At 35.7% G+C, this 17,079-nt stretch overlaps 1 protein-coding gene across 2 annotated transcripts; it reads right to left on the bottom strand.

Moving 5' to 3' along the window:
• Positions 1–354: 354 nt before the first annotated feature.
• Positions 355–16,856, bottom strand: LOC107701495 (protein-tyrosine kinase 2-beta-like). Of its 2 annotated transcripts, XM_016503514.1 has the most exons (31): positions 16,781–16,856; positions 14,484–14,716; positions 11,299–11,477; positions 11,119–11,206; positions 10,944–11,023; positions 10,630–10,692; positions 10,489–10,543; positions 9,482–9,622; positions 9,304–9,378; positions 9,094–9,195; positions 8,867–8,999; positions 8,587–8,626; positions 8,371–8,396; positions 8,210–8,257; positions 7,994–8,088; positions 7,799–7,880; positions 6,817–6,917; positions 6,083–6,198; positions 5,225–5,325; positions 4,932–5,021; positions 3,344–3,548; positions 2,999–3,101; positions 2,842–2,901; positions 2,518–2,640; positions 2,142–2,291; positions 2,013–2,039; positions 1,839–1,863; positions 1,647–1,693; positions 1,399–1,533; positions 1,224–1,304; positions 355–1,029 (listed from the first exon to the last, which is right to left on the bottom strand). In XM_016503514.1, the coding sequence occupies exons 2-31, from the start codon at positions 14,673–14,675 to the stop codon at positions 793–795; spliced, it is 3,000 nt and encodes a 999-aa protein (XP_016359000.1). In that variant the 5' UTR covers positions 14,676–14,716; positions 16,781–16,856; the 3' UTR covers positions 355–792. The 2 variants fall into 2 exon arrangements, with proteins under 2 accessions (XP_016359000.1, XP_016359001.1); XM_016503515.1 differs by lacking the exon at positions 2,013–2,039.
• Positions 16,857–17,079: the final 223 nt, after the last annotated feature.

Raw genomic sequence — 17,079 nt, 5'->3', positions numbered from 1 at the left:
GCCTCTAGCGGCCAGTCGATGAATTACAGTTTAAGTCACTTCCTTGTTGGCTTCACGAGAGAGAGCGGGAGGATGCCACTCGGTTTTACCCCCGAATGCGATTTTTACAGGGGAACATTCTTCAATAGGTAGATCTTGTCTTTCATAAAGGCCGAGGTCAGGGATCTTGGGCCTAAAAAGGTTGGTGACCACTGACATAAAGCGACATTTATTTTATCCTCATTTCACACTTTGTGAATATGCATTCAAAATGTCTTTTTTTTTACACCAAACATGGAAGGAAAACTGCTAAAAGAAAACGGCAAGTACAATTTTTTTGTTCAATCAGTCTTACACAGTCAGTCTTGCATTTACAAATTTTTATATTTAGCATCAAACAAACAATATAATTGTTTTCACAGTAATAAACAAAAACTGCTTGAATATTAGAAGATAGCAATGCATTTTTGGAACATTTTTCTTACTGCGAGTAAGAAAGCTTTGGGTTAATCAACCAAAAGTTCTGGGTATATGTGACTGTAAGTTAACCCTGCTTACACATATATATATAGGGGAATACCCCTCTGGCCTGCTTGGTTTTCTAAATCATAAATGTTTACATAAGTCACTTAACATGATATGACAGCAGTACAACAGTTGCCTGAATTTCTATTGGTTTCATGTCCCATACTGGTGTTGGTTTTGCCCCGTTACTGCATTACAATATTATACAGATAAATCAGTCTGTCCTATACTCAAGCTGTGTATAGGACAGTTGTGTATGCGCAAGTCAGCATGTCCCAAGCAGCTTTTCTAGTCTGTCAGTGAGTCTACGTCCTCAGGTTTGGGTTTGGCCAAGTTTGAGCGCACTCGGGCCTGGTCTACAGCATCTAATAGGTTCTTGGCATCCATGGCCAAACTGTGGGCTGCTGCCAGCATCTGTTTCTTGCACTCTTCCTCTAGAGAGGTGATGGCATTCTGTTGGGCCAGCCGCATCTTATTGATGAGCTCAGCCAAGTCCTTATTCAACAACTTCTGAGTGCCTTCAATCTAAGGGAAACATTTGTACTCTTATTAAAATCTCAGCTGTAATGGAAAAGATTAAACTCACTTTTAGCGCCATTTAGTGGACATTTTACTTAGAAACTGCATTGATTTGTACCAAGTATGTCAAGTTTTACAAAACTTACAGACTTTGTATGAAATCAGGTTGCAGAAACACTTTGATACAGGGCAAATACTACCTCTGTTCTACAGGAAACATGCAGAGTTGGTAGTATATCATCCACACTGTTGATCAGATTTCTTAATGAGAGTCCGACAGTCTGCAGACAAAAATGTTAAAATGACGGTATGTGAAACTGTTAATGGAAATATTGACCAAAAACGGCATCAGATTTAAATGAAGGTTTTTGTCACCTTGACAGGAGAGATGTAATCAGTAGACAGCAGTGTGTTGATGTCGTTTTTTAACTGCACCACCACCTTCACCACATCCATGACACACTGGTACACACTATCCTCTGAGCGGTCCAGCTCAGCTGTAGGTGTAGGCTGAAGACACATGAAACTGAATTATGCTTCCTATCATTGTACTGGGAAAGTAGAGTCAAATATTTAACATGTACAACCTGCATACTGTACAAACGTGTAAAATGAGTCCTTACCTGCACTGCAATTCTGGGTGGTTTTGAAGGAGGCTGACGGAGTTCAGCTTTAAGTGGATACAGGATACAGTCAGTATAGGAGGAAACATGTTAATATGGCACAAGAATTTGATTAATTTTCTCAGCAAATACTTATATGTTAATTCGTTAAAATTTGTTAACATTATCACCTGTAAAATGCAGAGGACTTACCATAACTAAGTGACAGTTCTGGTGTCTGATAATAAATAAATAAAAAAAATAATAATTATTGGCATTGTATCTGACCATTACATTTTTTACTTTTTTTAAAAAAGAAAAATACATCAGACATATGAAATGGAATGAAAATGTTATTGATGAAATGTATGTAATAAAAACACACACCTTTGAGTCTTGATGAACCATTGGGTCCTGAGAAAGAACAGCAAGCAATGCAATGTGCATGATAACTAATATTAAAGGCAACCTATATTATCATACATAAGAGATTGGTAAATAGGCTTTCCTCCTTACCAGAAGCTTCTCCTCCTTCTTTAACCATTTTGTGTCCTCCTCCATCTGCTCTTTCTGCATCTTCAAAGTATCCTGCATGCGCTCCTTCTCTACCTGCCACAGCCGCTGAGCATCTTCCTTACTTGTTGGCCCGAAGCTGAACTCACCCTCCTACCCCATAAACACACACACAAACCTTCTGAGGTTCTATAAAGCTTCTAATGAAATATGAATTATTATTAAAATAATAATAAAAAACTCCTGTGAAAGCCAATTCCTTAATTTTAAAATAAAATAAAATAATAATAAAAATATTAAATAATGAAAACTCATACAAAAAAAAAAAAGAATAAAATAATAGTGAAAGCAGAAAATTTGGTAATAGGCCTAATTTTACCCCAAGACTGCGGCGACGGGGTGGGGATGTGGTTATGGTGAGGATGTTTGTTGAGTCCACTGGTGACTGGTAATCACACGGGCTGGCCAGGTCTGGTGAACTGGCACATAAAGCCTCATTAAGCTGGTGAAAATAAGAGCAGAATATATCAAATTAATATAACGTAATGATTTTCATTTATTATTATGCATATTATTTATTAAATATTATTTATAAAACATTTTAAAATGTATATATAATTAAATATCAGTATTCAAGGATCCTACATTTACAGGAACAATTTAGTGCTTAGTATTTCGTGTTTAAACAAAATGAACACCCTACCTGAAGATGCAGGCCAACACCAAGGGTATTTCCGAAGCGACTAGTATTGACTCTGGAAGGCTTGAGTTGTAAACAAAATACACTGACTGTTAGCCAGAATGTGCTGCTGGAACTGAGTGTAAGAGCAAACAAACAGCATATGAAAGCTGACAGCTACCTTTGGTGGAGGTTCACTAAACTTGGCCTCCAGGATCCGGGTGTTACGGGCTTTGTCTCTCTCTCTCTCCACCTCCAACTCCTTCTCCATTTGGTGGACATCACTGTTAAAAAGAGCAAGGTAGTAAAAACAATGGGAAAAGATTAATATTTTTGACCAAAGAAATAAACATTTCAGTCAATGCAGTCCTCTCACATAAAAAAAAGGTTGCATATTAATAACATTGGTTACACTGCTGAGTGATTTAACTCAGAATCATCAAAATACAGCAGGTAATATTAGGCTTTTTTTTTTTAAATAAAAATATTTTTTTCTATTATTATTATAGAGCATGAAGGGAGAAACCTGATGTTGCAGGCTAGTTCGGTGAAGGTGGGTCTCTCGGGGGGGTCGTAGCTCCAGCAGCGGGTCATAAGAGAGTACAGGGCAGGAGGGCACTGATCAGGTTTGGGCAGCCTGTTGCCCTGTTCCAGCTGGTTAATCACATCCCGGTTGTCCAGCCAGTGGAACGGCTGTTTACCTCGACTCATAATCTCCCACATGCACACAGCTGCACGGGAGCAACACGAGAGGAAAAAATGGAAGTGAGGGGGAAATCACATGGGGGGATTGACAGACTTTTGTGCATTTTACACTTCTGGTGTTTAGGAATATCATATGATCCTATCAAGAGAAATGTTAAAAGGATAGTTCACCCAAAAATGAAAATTGTCATTTATTCACCCTCAGGTCATTTCAAACCTGTTTGCATTTCTTTCTTCTGCAGAACACAAAAGCAGCATGGTGTGAAGAATGATGGTGATCAAACAGTTTCATTTTCCACTGACTTCCATTTAATTTTTTGTCTAAAGCAGGGGTGCTCAACCCTGTTCCTGGAGATATACCTTCCTGCAGAGTTCAGCTCCAACCCTGATCAAACACAACTGAACCAACTAATTAGGATCTGAAGGAGCACTTGATAATTACAGACAGGTGTATTTGATCAGGGTTGGAACTGAACTATGCAGGAAGGTAGATCTCCAGGAACAGGGTTGGGCACCCCTGGTCTAAAGTGTTTGATGTCCAACATTCTTCGAAATACCTTTCCACAGAAGAAAGTAAGTCATACAGATTCTGAACAACGTGAGGGTGAATAAAAGTTCAGTAGCTCTTTTCTGAAAAAAGGCTAAAGCTTAAGTAACTGTGTTGGGATCATCTGCCCATGACTTTCTCCTTGCTTCAGTACTGATGATCGTGCATCTGGAGGGGAAGCACTCATATGTGAAGCCATCAATCAGAGAAACAGAGTGAAAGCTCAAGACTCACAGAACATGGCAGCTGAGCTCCAGAAACTGAGGGGTCTCTGTCTGTCTAGTCATGTGTTGTTTACCCAGTGTTTCGGTGAGGGGCTACAGATATAAAATCTGTTCATGTCTCAAGCTCAGTATTAAGAATATGAGTTAATTGAAAACAACTATAAATTTAAATATAGAAACTTTTATAGTCGTTTTATATCAATATGATATGATTCTTGCACCAAGAAATTAGTTTAAAATGAATTGGCAAATTGTGAAAAGTTAAGGTCGGAAATGAATGTCAGTTATTGTATGACAATTTGTATAAATTAAATTTAATAGTGGCCCTGGAGCGCTGAATAATGTTTGTAAGCACAGGATGGTTAAGCATGCCAAAACTGGAAAATGGATTCATAAAAATGAATTATGTGCCCTATGAGAATTTTACAATGACTAATAAAGAGCTATGAAGGCAATTTTAGAAATACTGGTTTCTAAAGACCTTTTTAGACTTAATATATTTAAAGTATAAAATTATATACTCAATTTTAGCAATATTAATGTCAAACAAGCGAGAGTCTGTCTAAATTACTGTAACAGTGTCATTATTTGGTACAATGGACATGTTGAAATCTGATGATTTTCTTCTATTCACTCACCAAACATCCACACATCACTGGCCACGGTGAAGCGTCTGAAGTTAATAGATTCAGGAGCCATCCATTTGATTGGTAAACGAGTAACAGATGCTGCAGACATAATGCAAGGTAATGAGAAATTGCTATGCTTGTTAAACAGAATATAAACAACACAACAAAGAATATTTTTGAAGATTTTATAACGTGACAGAGGAGTTTAGATGATTATAGCTGCACTAGAGAATGAAACAATTTATCATAAAATGATTAAACAAATCATAACTTTTATGAATGTGTAAAACAGCTGAGGTAACCTTTGTAATATTCTTCATCCTCTATGTATCTGGAAAGGCCAAAGTCACCCAGCTTCACTGACTCAGGTGTGGCAACAAGCACATTTCTTACAGCTATATCTCTGTCAAGCAGATCACACCAACACACACAACATATGACAACAATGAAAATTTCAATTAATTATCAATGTAAATACAGTGTAGTGTGAGACCACAAGGGAAAAAGATTTTTTGTAGCTGAGCTTTGTCCATATTAAATTATATTATCAGCATAACAATTTGATTGAAAAGGTAGTTCATTTTACATCGTAATCGAAAATATTTCTGTTTATTTCCAGGCATGGTTTGGGGTCAGTAAGATTTTATTTTTAAACAAATTAATACTTTTATTCAGCAAATATACATTAAATTGGTCAAAAGTGACAGTAAAGAAAGTTTTAATATTACAAAATTTCAAATGAATGCTATTCTTTTGAACTTTCTATTTAAAGAATCCTGCAAAAATCTATCAATATTTGCACAAAAATATAACGCAGCACAACTGCTTTCAACATTGATAATAATAAGAAATGTTTCATGACCAGCAAATCAGCATATTAGAATAATTTCTGAAGGATCATGTGACACTGAAGACTGGAGTAATGATGCTGATAAATCAGCTTTGCCGTAATTACATTTTTAAATGTATTACAATAGAAAACGGTTATATTCAATTGTAATAATATTTCACAATCAAATAAATGCAGCCTTGCTGAACATTAAAAAAAAAAAACCTTTAAAAGAAAATAAAAAAAAAATTGTACCAACCCCAAACTTTTACATTTTAGTTTATACCAGATAGATCATAGAGAATTAAAAATATTGAATTGCATGTCACACCGGTGGACCATGTTCATTCCCTGTAGGTAAACAAGCGCTTTGCAGATCTGTAGGCTGAAGAGAACCAGAGTTACATTGATCAAACTCTGCTGATTTTTTGTCAAGTACTTCCCCAGCTGTAAACACAAAACAAAAATTTTTAGAGAAGGATTAGTGTACAGTAGCAAAAAAAAAATTATTTAATAAAAAAAAATCCACTTTATTAAAGTGGAGCAATGCGCATCATATAGAAATACAGGCTTTCTGCTGCCCTGAGACGCATTATTCAGACCCTGTGGTGGTTTCCTAAGCACTCAGTTGGTTTATTAAATCATGCACATGTTTGAGTTCACCACTAGTTGACTGTTCAAGCCAGTCATTCTGTACTTAACAAGACTCAGTGGTGTTGATTTATCCAATACTGAACTTTCTGTGAGTTTGTAAACAGTTTATGATGGTTTTACAGAGCCTGTAAATGTTAATAGAGCCATATCTATGGCATTCACTTAATTGAGCTTGCTAGATCAATCACAGCGGTCATGGCAAATGGAATTACACTATGGATTGAAAGGGAATTTTATTGATTTAATTAAAAAATTACATAAACCCCTCTATCTCATTAAATATATTACCACCCTCCCCAAAATAATCACTCATAGTGACAACATTATTGGTCCTGCAATTTTCCAAAAGACGTGTTTTGAGATATAATACAAATAAGAGTGATAACATCCAGCATCTGGGCTGTTGTTTACCTCCCCGTGCTGACACAGCTCCATGACGATCCATACCGGCTCTTCCTCAATCACTCCTATCAGTCGCACTATGTGTGGATGGTCCAGGTTCTTCATGATAACTAAACAGGTGGGACATTATAATCCAAAAAGAACACAGTTACTCGATATTATATATTTTATTGTTTATTTTTGCTACATTTCAAATGTCTGCCATATAGATTGTTTCAACATCTGGGGCCCAGATTTTCTTAAAATATAAAAACCCATTATAAAAAATTAACTACTGTATTATACAAAACTTCCAAATTTATCAAGCGAAAACTAATTATTATTATCGCATCATTTTTTATGACTTCCAGCTTAAAAGTTAATTCTTTACCACAGAGACAACAGAGACGACAGCAGTGGTTCTCAACCTTTTTGACTCCAAGGCGCCCAATAATATTAAATGAATGACCCCTTGACCTTTCTAGTTTTCATGCTTTATTTGATAAGGATGAAAAAAAATAATAATTTTTATTCACAATTTCTGCACAATAAAATATTTTAGCTGAGCTTGGCATATCTAGAAAGAACCACTGCTGTAGCAGAAAAACGCAGGAAAAAATATGTATTGTGCATAATTTCTAATCAAGCTGTAGTTTTGTCAAATTAAGCAAACATATTTATTAAATGTGTGTATGTAAAATACATAAAATTATAACTATAATGTTAGCCTCAGCAAGACAAAGGAGTCTGATATTTTATTCCAAAAATATTAAAAATGTTATTTCTACCACAGAATGTTATTAAACACAATACATCATTTGAGATATGCTAGAAAAAAATTACAGTTCAGAAAACAGTGACAGAATTCTCTGGTGATAGATGAGTACACACACTCGTTGTATATACACAAATTAAATATGTTGTGAGAATTTACTGTCTACAGTTCCAATAGTTGAAGAAACACCTGTCTATGTCAATGGCTATAATAATTAACTAGTTTTCATTCACGTACCTGCTTCACCCACAAACTTCTCTCTGACATCAGGTGCACATTCCTTACAGGTCTTCACCGCAACACTGGCCTTCTCCCCATTCTAACCAATACAAATAAAAAATATCGATAAAAGGAAAAACCCAGATTTGACCTACAAAAACATTTTAGTTGTCATTGCATCATCACATGTCTAAAGTGTCTAGTACTGCTTGCCTTTTTCTGGTAAACTCCTTCATGAACCTCCCCAAAGAAGCCTTCACCCAGCATACGTTTCAGGATAATGTCTTTCCTGGACAGTCCAACCTTTGCTATTGCGAAACACATGAAAAACTATGAAAGCACATCAGTACAAACAATAATGAGTAAGTGCATGATTTTACAGTGATACTGACCCTGAACACATAAAAAAAATAAAATTCCCATACATACCAGATGGTGGCGGCTTTTCATCTGGGATTTCACAGTATATATCAGAGTCTGAAAGATAGATTTGATGTTATCACATTGTCGTGAACTTGTTATCATAATTCAGTAAATATCAAGTCGTGTGTCTGAATGGGATTGTATCTAAAGGAGGGTCTGATACTCACTGCTATATCTGAAGCTTTCTGTCTTCCTAACAGCAGGAAAGAGTGAATAGCGTTAAGGACAGTGAAATAAAGTATCTAAAAATGTACGTCCAGCTCCATTTCACTTTGTAAATTATTCCATAAGAGATCACTTTAGAATTATAGCAATTAATATTCATTCTGTGTTGTAGTCCTGAGGAGAAGAAAACAGAGATAGAGGAGTGTTGATGTACTCACCCGGAGGGAATTTCAGGAAGAGAGTTGCGCAACTGCACACCTAAGACAGCGAAGATAAATTCAAAACCCACAACATTCAGAAGAGCGCTGCCATAAACTCTCAGCATTTCAGAAAACTTCTATTCATTTATCTCAGATTTTTCCAGATGACAATCATTTAGAAAATAAATAATGATCCATCCTCTGGAAGCAGTTCGCACAAGCTTTAACTCTTTTCATTGACACTTTGTCAGAAGACTATTGACATTCACAGACATACAGTACATTAATTGGAGTTTACCTTTGGGAGATTTACTTTTATTTGGACCAACTATCAAAGATGAGTCTGTGTGGTTAAGCAACCTACAGTAGCCATCGATCAGATCAGCCATGTTCTCCGCAATGGCCAGAGATGCCACACTGATGGAAAAAGGCTAGGAATGGAAAAGTTCATTGCTAGTTTACTACAAGTGTGGCATCGTGCAAATAAAGTTTAACTACCTAATACTGAAGTGAGAACATTCTCACCTGTTTGGCACCCTCGATTTCGATAAGTAACAATGTTCTGCCATCACGTTGTGTGTTGTACTTGATACTTTGGATCTGTCTAAATTCAGCAAGGCAGACAGCCTGGGGAGAGAAAACGAAAATTAACTCGAAACAACATTTGGACATTGACAACTGGCATGAGATTAAGGAATAAATTCAAGATTGGAAATAAAGTATGAAGTTGCTCACAGTGGAGTCTGCTTTGGTACGTTGCCGAATGCCTTTGGGACCAATGACTAAATCCACTGCTAAACTCCAACCTTGCTGTGTAGATTAAGTAGGACTTTAGTAAATTAACTTTAGTACATTAAATCTTCTACTTTGAATAAACCCCAACATTTTTTAACACCTAATCTGAGGAACTTACCACTAGCTCACAAGGGAATATTTCCTCATCAAAGTTGGAGAATTCTCCATAGGTCTCAAAGAACTTGATCATACACTCGTCCTCCTTTAGTAATGCATACTGCTGAAACGTCTGCTGGATGAGCTTCCTGAGTTGCTTAGGCTGTTAAAACCAACATTTTACAGTTTAGATGTAGAATTTGTGTGCTAAGCTCTCATAAGCTGCCACTTCTTTATTTTTTCAGTTTATTTTGTCAGGGTCCTGATCACCCAGAGGGGGGTTATTTTGTGGTGGTGACTGGCTAGCTGCATATTATCCCTAACTTCTCTACATTTTCTACATTCATTTAAAAATACATATGAACAAATCTGAATTTATGCTTAATTTAAGGGCCAGATTTACTAAACAGGGCAAATTAGCATGAGAGCGCAAAAAAGCGCTAATGGGAGTGGAAATTTCTGCAGGTGATTTACTGACAATGCGCAAATTAAAGAACAGAGACGCAGCCAGATCATTTCCATAATGTCCAACACAATCTACCAAGAGCAGCGCAAAATTAGCATCTGCTTTAAGACATTTTTTGGAGCATTAAATAATGGCGCAAATACCAGTAATTTGACGAGTGCAAATGTTAGTAAATTGTGTTGTGTGTTTAATTTTAATACTCTCCTCCCATAAACTTTGCGTCTGAAAGGAAAACTCCTACAAATGCATATTCAATAAGGTCAGGCGCAAAAATAACTGTCCACGCCTTTTCAGTGGTAATTCTTCATTGCGCGTCTTTAGTAAATCCTGACAGTACTATTTTAACGCCAAAACACTATTTGCGCTGGTGCAAGCTGTTAGTAAATTTGGCCCTATACAGTATGTCTTATTGGTAAAAGGTTTGCAATTGGTATTATTATTGGTTAAGCAGAGGTGACTCAGTAACATCAAACACAAACAGCTTAAGTTCAACTTTAACTCTGGAAATCAATAAAATTTCAATAAAATATTGGCACCGCAGATAAGTGAAAAACAAATCTAACCTTCATACTGTCAATAAGGCCCTTAGGAAAGAACAGGTCCAGACCAACATCTTTTCTAAATTTAAAAAGCCACAATATTAGCAAAAAAGAAAAATCACCTTTTAAAAAAGACTTTTGTACAAATGAAAAACATGAACTTACTCTAGCAAGTCAAAATTTGACTTTTTCTCTAGACCTTTGGCATTCATGTCTTTATAAAACCTCCTGAAAGACAGAACAAACCACATATGTGATGCAATGCTCTTAAATTACCTCACAATTCAATAATATTTGTTTCCTAGACTAATGTAAATTGAATTAATGAATCATTGAACAGTGCTCATTTTAGTTCTGGGATAACTCTGCTTATTTATAGCACTGGAAATATATACTCAGTTGCTGGGCATGAAGTCCTGCAGTTACACTGGATAATCAGACAATATCAATAAAAGCAAACAGACTATGCCGTTTGTTACCTGATCTCCAAACAGCCCAGCTGAAGAGCCATGCCGTCGCTAACTTTGCTAGCATGATGCTGCATGTAGTCACAGCGCACCTGCCAGAAGAGGAACAGTATTTACATGAACTGACCTACAAAATGTGACTACGTACAACCACAGTCAAGAAGCAAATCTGGAGATGTTTGCTGACCTGTTGATAGAAATACAAAAGGAACGTCCTGTCCTCTTTTAACCTTTTCATGAAAGCAGCAGGAATGTAGCGAATCCTAAGATCATATCTGAAATAAAACACACACACACACACGTATATGAAAAATTCAAATAATGGCCAGTATATTGGTGATATATACTCCCTCCCTCACTCCCTCACCTCCACTCTGCCTCGGCGTGAAGGCTCTCATAGTGTTGCTCAACCTCTCCTACAGTCAGGTCTGGATGAAGCCAGTGGAGCTCCTCAGATTTGAGGTGTTTGAGCCTCAGCCCAAAGCATCCTGGGTTTTGCACATTTGGGCCCAAACGGCCACTGATCAGAATAGACTGGATGATAGTCTGATGGATAAGAAAAATATCAAGTGTTCAGACAAGGTATTACAACATTTGGGATAATATTACTAGAAATACCATGATTCCATTTTTCCAGTCATATAGATTACCATTCAAAAGTTTGGGTTCAGTAAGACTTTTTTTGACTTTTATGCAGTAAGGGCACATTTAAAATGATAATAAAGACATTTATAATATTGTAAAAGATTCCTATTTCACATAAATGCTGTTCTTTTGAACTCCACAAAAATATTAAGCATCATATCTGTGCTTAACCTTGATAATAATAAAAAATGTGTCTTGAGCACCAAATGCATATTAATTAATTAATTACCTTTATTTAACCAGGAAAAAAAGACTCACTGAGATTAAAATCTCTTTTACAGGAGTGTCCTGGCCAAGATAGGCAGCCAAGTTTGCATATACAAATAAACAACATAGTTATGACATACAATACAAAAACAAACATACCAACATATAACCAATTAAAAACAATTACACACTATTAACTCGCTCTCTACGATTACGTAGTAAAAGCTTAAAATAATTATAAGACACCAAGTTTTGTAACTTCATCTCCTTTTGGAGAAGATTGCAATCTGAAGTGGTGGCATATTTTAAAGAAGTTTTACCAAGCTCAGTTCTGACAGGGGCACACAAAGATTATAATTTGATTGAGAAAGTAATGAGTAATTACCAGACGAAGTCCTTTGAAAGAAACAACAGAGATACAATGGCAAATAACCCAATATGGCTTTATATATCAACAGATACCAATGCATTTTTCTCTGAATACTCAAGGTAGGCCATGCAACTCTTTTGTATAGTTCACAATGGTGAGTTGAAAATTTACAATCAGTTATAAATCTCAGAGCACCATGGTACAAAGCATCCAAGGAGGCGTGACGGTAAGAGAGGGCATGCTGATAGACTACACCCCCATAATCGAGAAACAGTAGAAAAGTAGCAGATACTAATTTCTTCCTCACATTGAATGAAAAACACAACTTATTTCTAAAGTAAACCCTAACTTTTTCTTTAATTTTTTTCCTCAAATACTTAATGTGTGAACCAAACCGTAGTGTGTTATCGATAATAATACCCAATTTGTACTCTGACACTAAAGTAATTTGGCTCACCTGAGAAGTCAGAAGAACAATCGAGTTTTCGGAAGAAGTTTTAGAATTTGAAAATCACATATATTTTGTTTTTTCAACATTTAAAACCAGCTTCAAAACACAGAACATATTTTGGATAATATCAAAAGCAGACTATAAAGAAAGTGAAGTAACGTGGCCAAGTATGGTGACCCATACTTGGAATTAGTGCTCTGCATTTAACCCATCCAAAGTGCACACACACAGCAGTGAACACACACACCGTGAACACACACCCGGAGCAGTCAAGCAGTAAAGAAGCCACAGATTGTTACTTAGAGGGGCCTGAGCAATAAACGATAGTATCATCTGCATGAAAATGGAAACTTGCATTATCAATATTAAAATCAAGGCAGTTTATATATATATATATATACTAAATAATAACGGCCCCAACACAGATCTTTGTGGGACTCCCTTAACAATCTCCAAAGGATCTGACTGAACACCTTCCATCTGTACACATTGGGTTCTTCTACCCTTTAAATAAGGAATGAACCATAAAATAGCATATGGTTTAAAATAGTGCTACCCATCTATTTAATAATATGTCATGGTCCACAGTATTAAAGGCCTTTGATAAGTCAATAAAAAGACAAGCACAATGCTGTTTACTAAGGACTCCACGATGTCATTTAAAACTTTTAAAACAGCTGTAGTAGTACTGTGCCTTTTATGGAACCCGGTTTGGTTAATAGACAAAATATTATGACAGTTATACTGTGTCAACTGTTTACTAACTAGGTTTTCCAAAAGTTTCGAGAAAATAGCGAGCTTTGATATAGATGTATAGTTATCCATTAAAAAAGGATCACCCCCTTTTGACAGGGGAACAACAAATGCTGATTTCCAAATCGTAGGGATTGTATTCATTAATAATGAAAGATTGAATAGATACATCAACGGAGGAGAAATAAAATCAGCCACTAGTTTTAAAAACAACGGGGCAATATGATCAGGACCTGGTGATTTATTCACATCTAATTATTTTAAAGCAGAACAAATATCGGAGAGAGTAATTTGTTGAAATGCAAACTCTCTTGTCCATAAATTATGTTCAGATTCAAGGAATTCTAAATCTAAATTTATATCATTATTTGTTTGAAATAAAAAGCCAGATGTAATAAAATGACTATTAAAACTATTAAGCATTTGCTTTTTGTCTACAATTTTGGTAGAATCTGTCATTATACAAGGGGGAATCTCTGTAATTGTTTTGTTACTAGTTAGAAATGTAATATTCCTCCATAACTTTGTAAGATTTTCTGTGGTTTTATCAAGAAAGTAATCTGATTTAGCCTTTCTAACTGCAACTGTACACTTGTTGCAAAGCTGCCTAAAATGCAGCCAATCAGAATTTAAATTTGTTTGTCTAGCCTTAGCCCATGCTGCATCCCGCTCTTGAATAAGATCACATAAAGCAGTCGAGAACAATGGATTATCATGGCATTTAACTCAAAGGTGCATGCTTATTAATAATAATAAATATAAAACTATTATAAAAATAGTCCCAAGCACAATCAACATCTGGAATTAAAATAATTGTATCCTAATCAATTTAAGCAAGATCATATAAGAGAGTTTGTTCATTAAAATATTTAAAGAATGATTTCTGAATGATCATGTGACACTGAAAACTGGAGTAATGATGCTGAAAATGCAGCTTTACCATCACAGGAATAAATTGCATTTTAAAATATCTTAAAATAGAAAACTGTTATTTTCCATTGTAATAATATTTCACATTATGGCTGTTTTTTAAATTTTTTTTACTGCATTTTTGATTAAATAAATCCAGCCTAGGAGAACATAAGACACTTATTTCAAAAACTTTTGAGCAGTAGGGTATGTATACCTTGATCTGCCATGAGCTGTCACATTTGACCAGTTTGAAGTTTTTGCTAAGGTTGCTGCTGCTGCTGAAGCACACTTTGATGATCTTCACAGGACCGCCATCTCCAACAGGACCGAGGTCTGGGCTTTTGATGCCCCCATCCCAGTCCTGGGTGGGTACCTTCCAGGAAAGGGTGCTTGCATCACTCGCCATGTCCTCAAAGATATCCACACACCATTACACAATCATCTCATCTGGTAATAAGGCCAGTTTGGAAACACAAGAACAGGGTTTTTTTTATAGTTAGTTGAACCATGTGTGGCATGTGCCAAGGCATTTTCCATTAATGGCATTAATGGCAATGGTATATAATACTTTTTTACACTTTTACTATTTTGTCTAAATAAATTAAAAATAAAAAAGCAGTCATTTTAGAAGTGAAAAAATGAATGTATGCATCACAACATTGTAATTTACAGCATGATATACACATAAAAAAGGGAAATCAGAATGCACAATTATATATACAATATCAACGGTTATAATAAATTTAAAAACTCTAAAATCATCTGATAACTAATATATGGTACCCGCATACTGTGCATTAATATAAGACTAACTAAAAATAAAAATAAAAATAAAAAAACCGTACCAGATTCAAAAGCACACATACCATTCACTTACTTCAAGACATCCATTAGACCAAAGTTTACACTGTGTTTGCTCACACTGGTTGTGTTTCTGTGCTCAAATAATTATGTCTCTCTGTCCTCACACCCATGTGATTGTACTGGAATGCAGATCTGATACAATATGGACTGATGTGCAGTGTGGTAACACATACTGTTCTGAAATTATCAGAGGGTGTTTGACATAAAATCTAACGGTGCAGCAAGATGCTAGTTTATAGGAGGTTTATAAATGTATGTAGGGCCTGTCTTACTGTGTTGTTTGCCTGAGGCAACGAATTCCTAGAGGTAAGGCTACACGTCCTTTTTAACTTACTCAAGCATGACTCCATGCTACCTGTATTCGTAAACAGGCAACTGAACATTCATCTTGTGCAATGCATGCATGCATATGACAAAACCTTTGTGTTAAATACAGTGAGATTAATTATAATCCCTTATTGTTACTATTTTAAAATTTGTCATGAATGCCAAGAATAAATGTGTCAGCTTTATTTGGTTTCAGTTTCAAGTCTTCATTTTAAGTGACTAATCATTTGTTTACACAGGGCTAAAGTTTCAGTGTCACACTTGACTAAAGTGGACATTGCTTTTAAAGTTCGGTTAGTTAAAAAAAACAAAACAATAAGTGTAGCAACCAGAATGGCTTGACTTAGTTGTTCTGAAATAGTTAATCTATAGATAACAAGTACGTGGGATTTGACATCGTAGTTTTTGCAAGCTAACACCAGCTCCAAGCTACAGAGCACACAGAGAAAACAGGACTAGAACAAGGGAGGAGCCCTACATATGAAAACAGATTTTTATTTACCTGAAAAAAAAGTATTTAAATGTTAAATTCTAAAACAACGAAGATGATACATATTTTTAGTAGTTTTATGTGTCTAACATTTTTTTTATTATTAGACGTTTAGAAGTAATTCAATTAGGCTATATATACTTCTATATTTTGTTGTTTGAAACATACATGCCCTGACTGAGAGCATGAGGCAAATAAACAAATAAATATGGCTAGACACTCTTGTGTTCTGTTGTTCAAGTTATTTTAAACGTTGATGTTCTAGTTGATTTTCCCCATGCACCTATATAATGCTTAGCTTTTAATTATATAATTGCATGTGGTTTCCTGAAACATAATCATCCTCACCCAAAAAAAAGCCAAATACAGAGGAACTGTATTGTCTTGCAGTTGTCACTTATCAAAGGATGAAATACTTAGTTCAGAAACTGACAACCTTACACCCTTCTTAAGACGAAATAAGCATTAAGGTGAGGCAGACCGCACTATTAAATCCTAGATAGCAGGTTTCGTGCGCAGCTATGGAGACACTGGAATGTGCGTGCACATAACTGTACCAGCGGAGACTTGCCCTCCCAAAACACTCACATATTGCCTACATATATAAATGCACGTTAAACGAGATTTAATATAAAGTTATGTCTTATAAGTAATATTATATCGACATATTACGACACTTTTGGATCCTTCTTGGATACATTGCACGTTTTGTGATTTTAATGAGTAACTAACTATTTGATTAACAATTTGGTGTGACTATTTCGTGTAAAAACAGCTAGTGCGATGTTTCGCCCACCGCTGTATTCAATTACGTTAAATTGCTCACTAACCTTGCGAAGTTGTGCTCTTGGTTTTTTCCTATTTCCTTAAAGTCCCCCAGTCAAAGTCCAGCTCTGAAACTCAGGTAGACAGAGAGACGGCTGCTGAAGCCACTCCCTTCGCTTGAGTGTACTTCCTATTCGTTATAGGTGAGAGCAAACGGTCACCACCAATAACACGTTCTCATATAGTAGGCCTATATATTATCATATATAATACACACACATATGAGTAGAAACGCCATCCAGTTTGCTAAAGTCATAATATTTTTTTAACAGATAATTCATGAGAAATGCTCAAATGACAGGAA

Source organism: Sinocyclocheilus anshuiensis, unplaced genomic scaffold (assembly GCF_001515605.1).
Source record: "Sinocyclocheilus anshuiensis isolate Anshui unplaced genomic scaffold, SAMN03320099.WGS_v1.1 scaffold1051, whole genome shotgun sequence".
NCBI classification, from domain to species: Eukaryota; Metazoa; Chordata; class Actinopteri; order Cypriniformes; family Cyprinidae; genus Sinocyclocheilus; species Sinocyclocheilus anshuiensis.
This window is presented reverse-complemented; position numbering and strand designations above follow the sequence as displayed.

What these genes read in the sequence shown, in the direction of transcription:
- LOC107701495 (XM_016503514.1), bottom strand. Translation starts at nt 14,675, where the DNA reads ATGGCGAGTGATGCAAGCACCCTTTCCTGGAAGGTACCCACCCAGGAC. An exon ending in GAACTAGCCTGCAACATCAG is followed by an intron (nt 3,102 to 3,343) that starts GTTTCTCCCTTC and finishes TCTTTTTAACAG; the next exon opens with TGATGTCCACCAAATGGAGA. An exon ending in CCCGTCGCCGCAGTCTTGGG is followed by an intron (nt 2,292 to 2,517) that starts GTAAAATTAGGC and finishes TTTATGGGGTAG; the next exon opens with GAGGGTGAGTTCAGCTTCGG.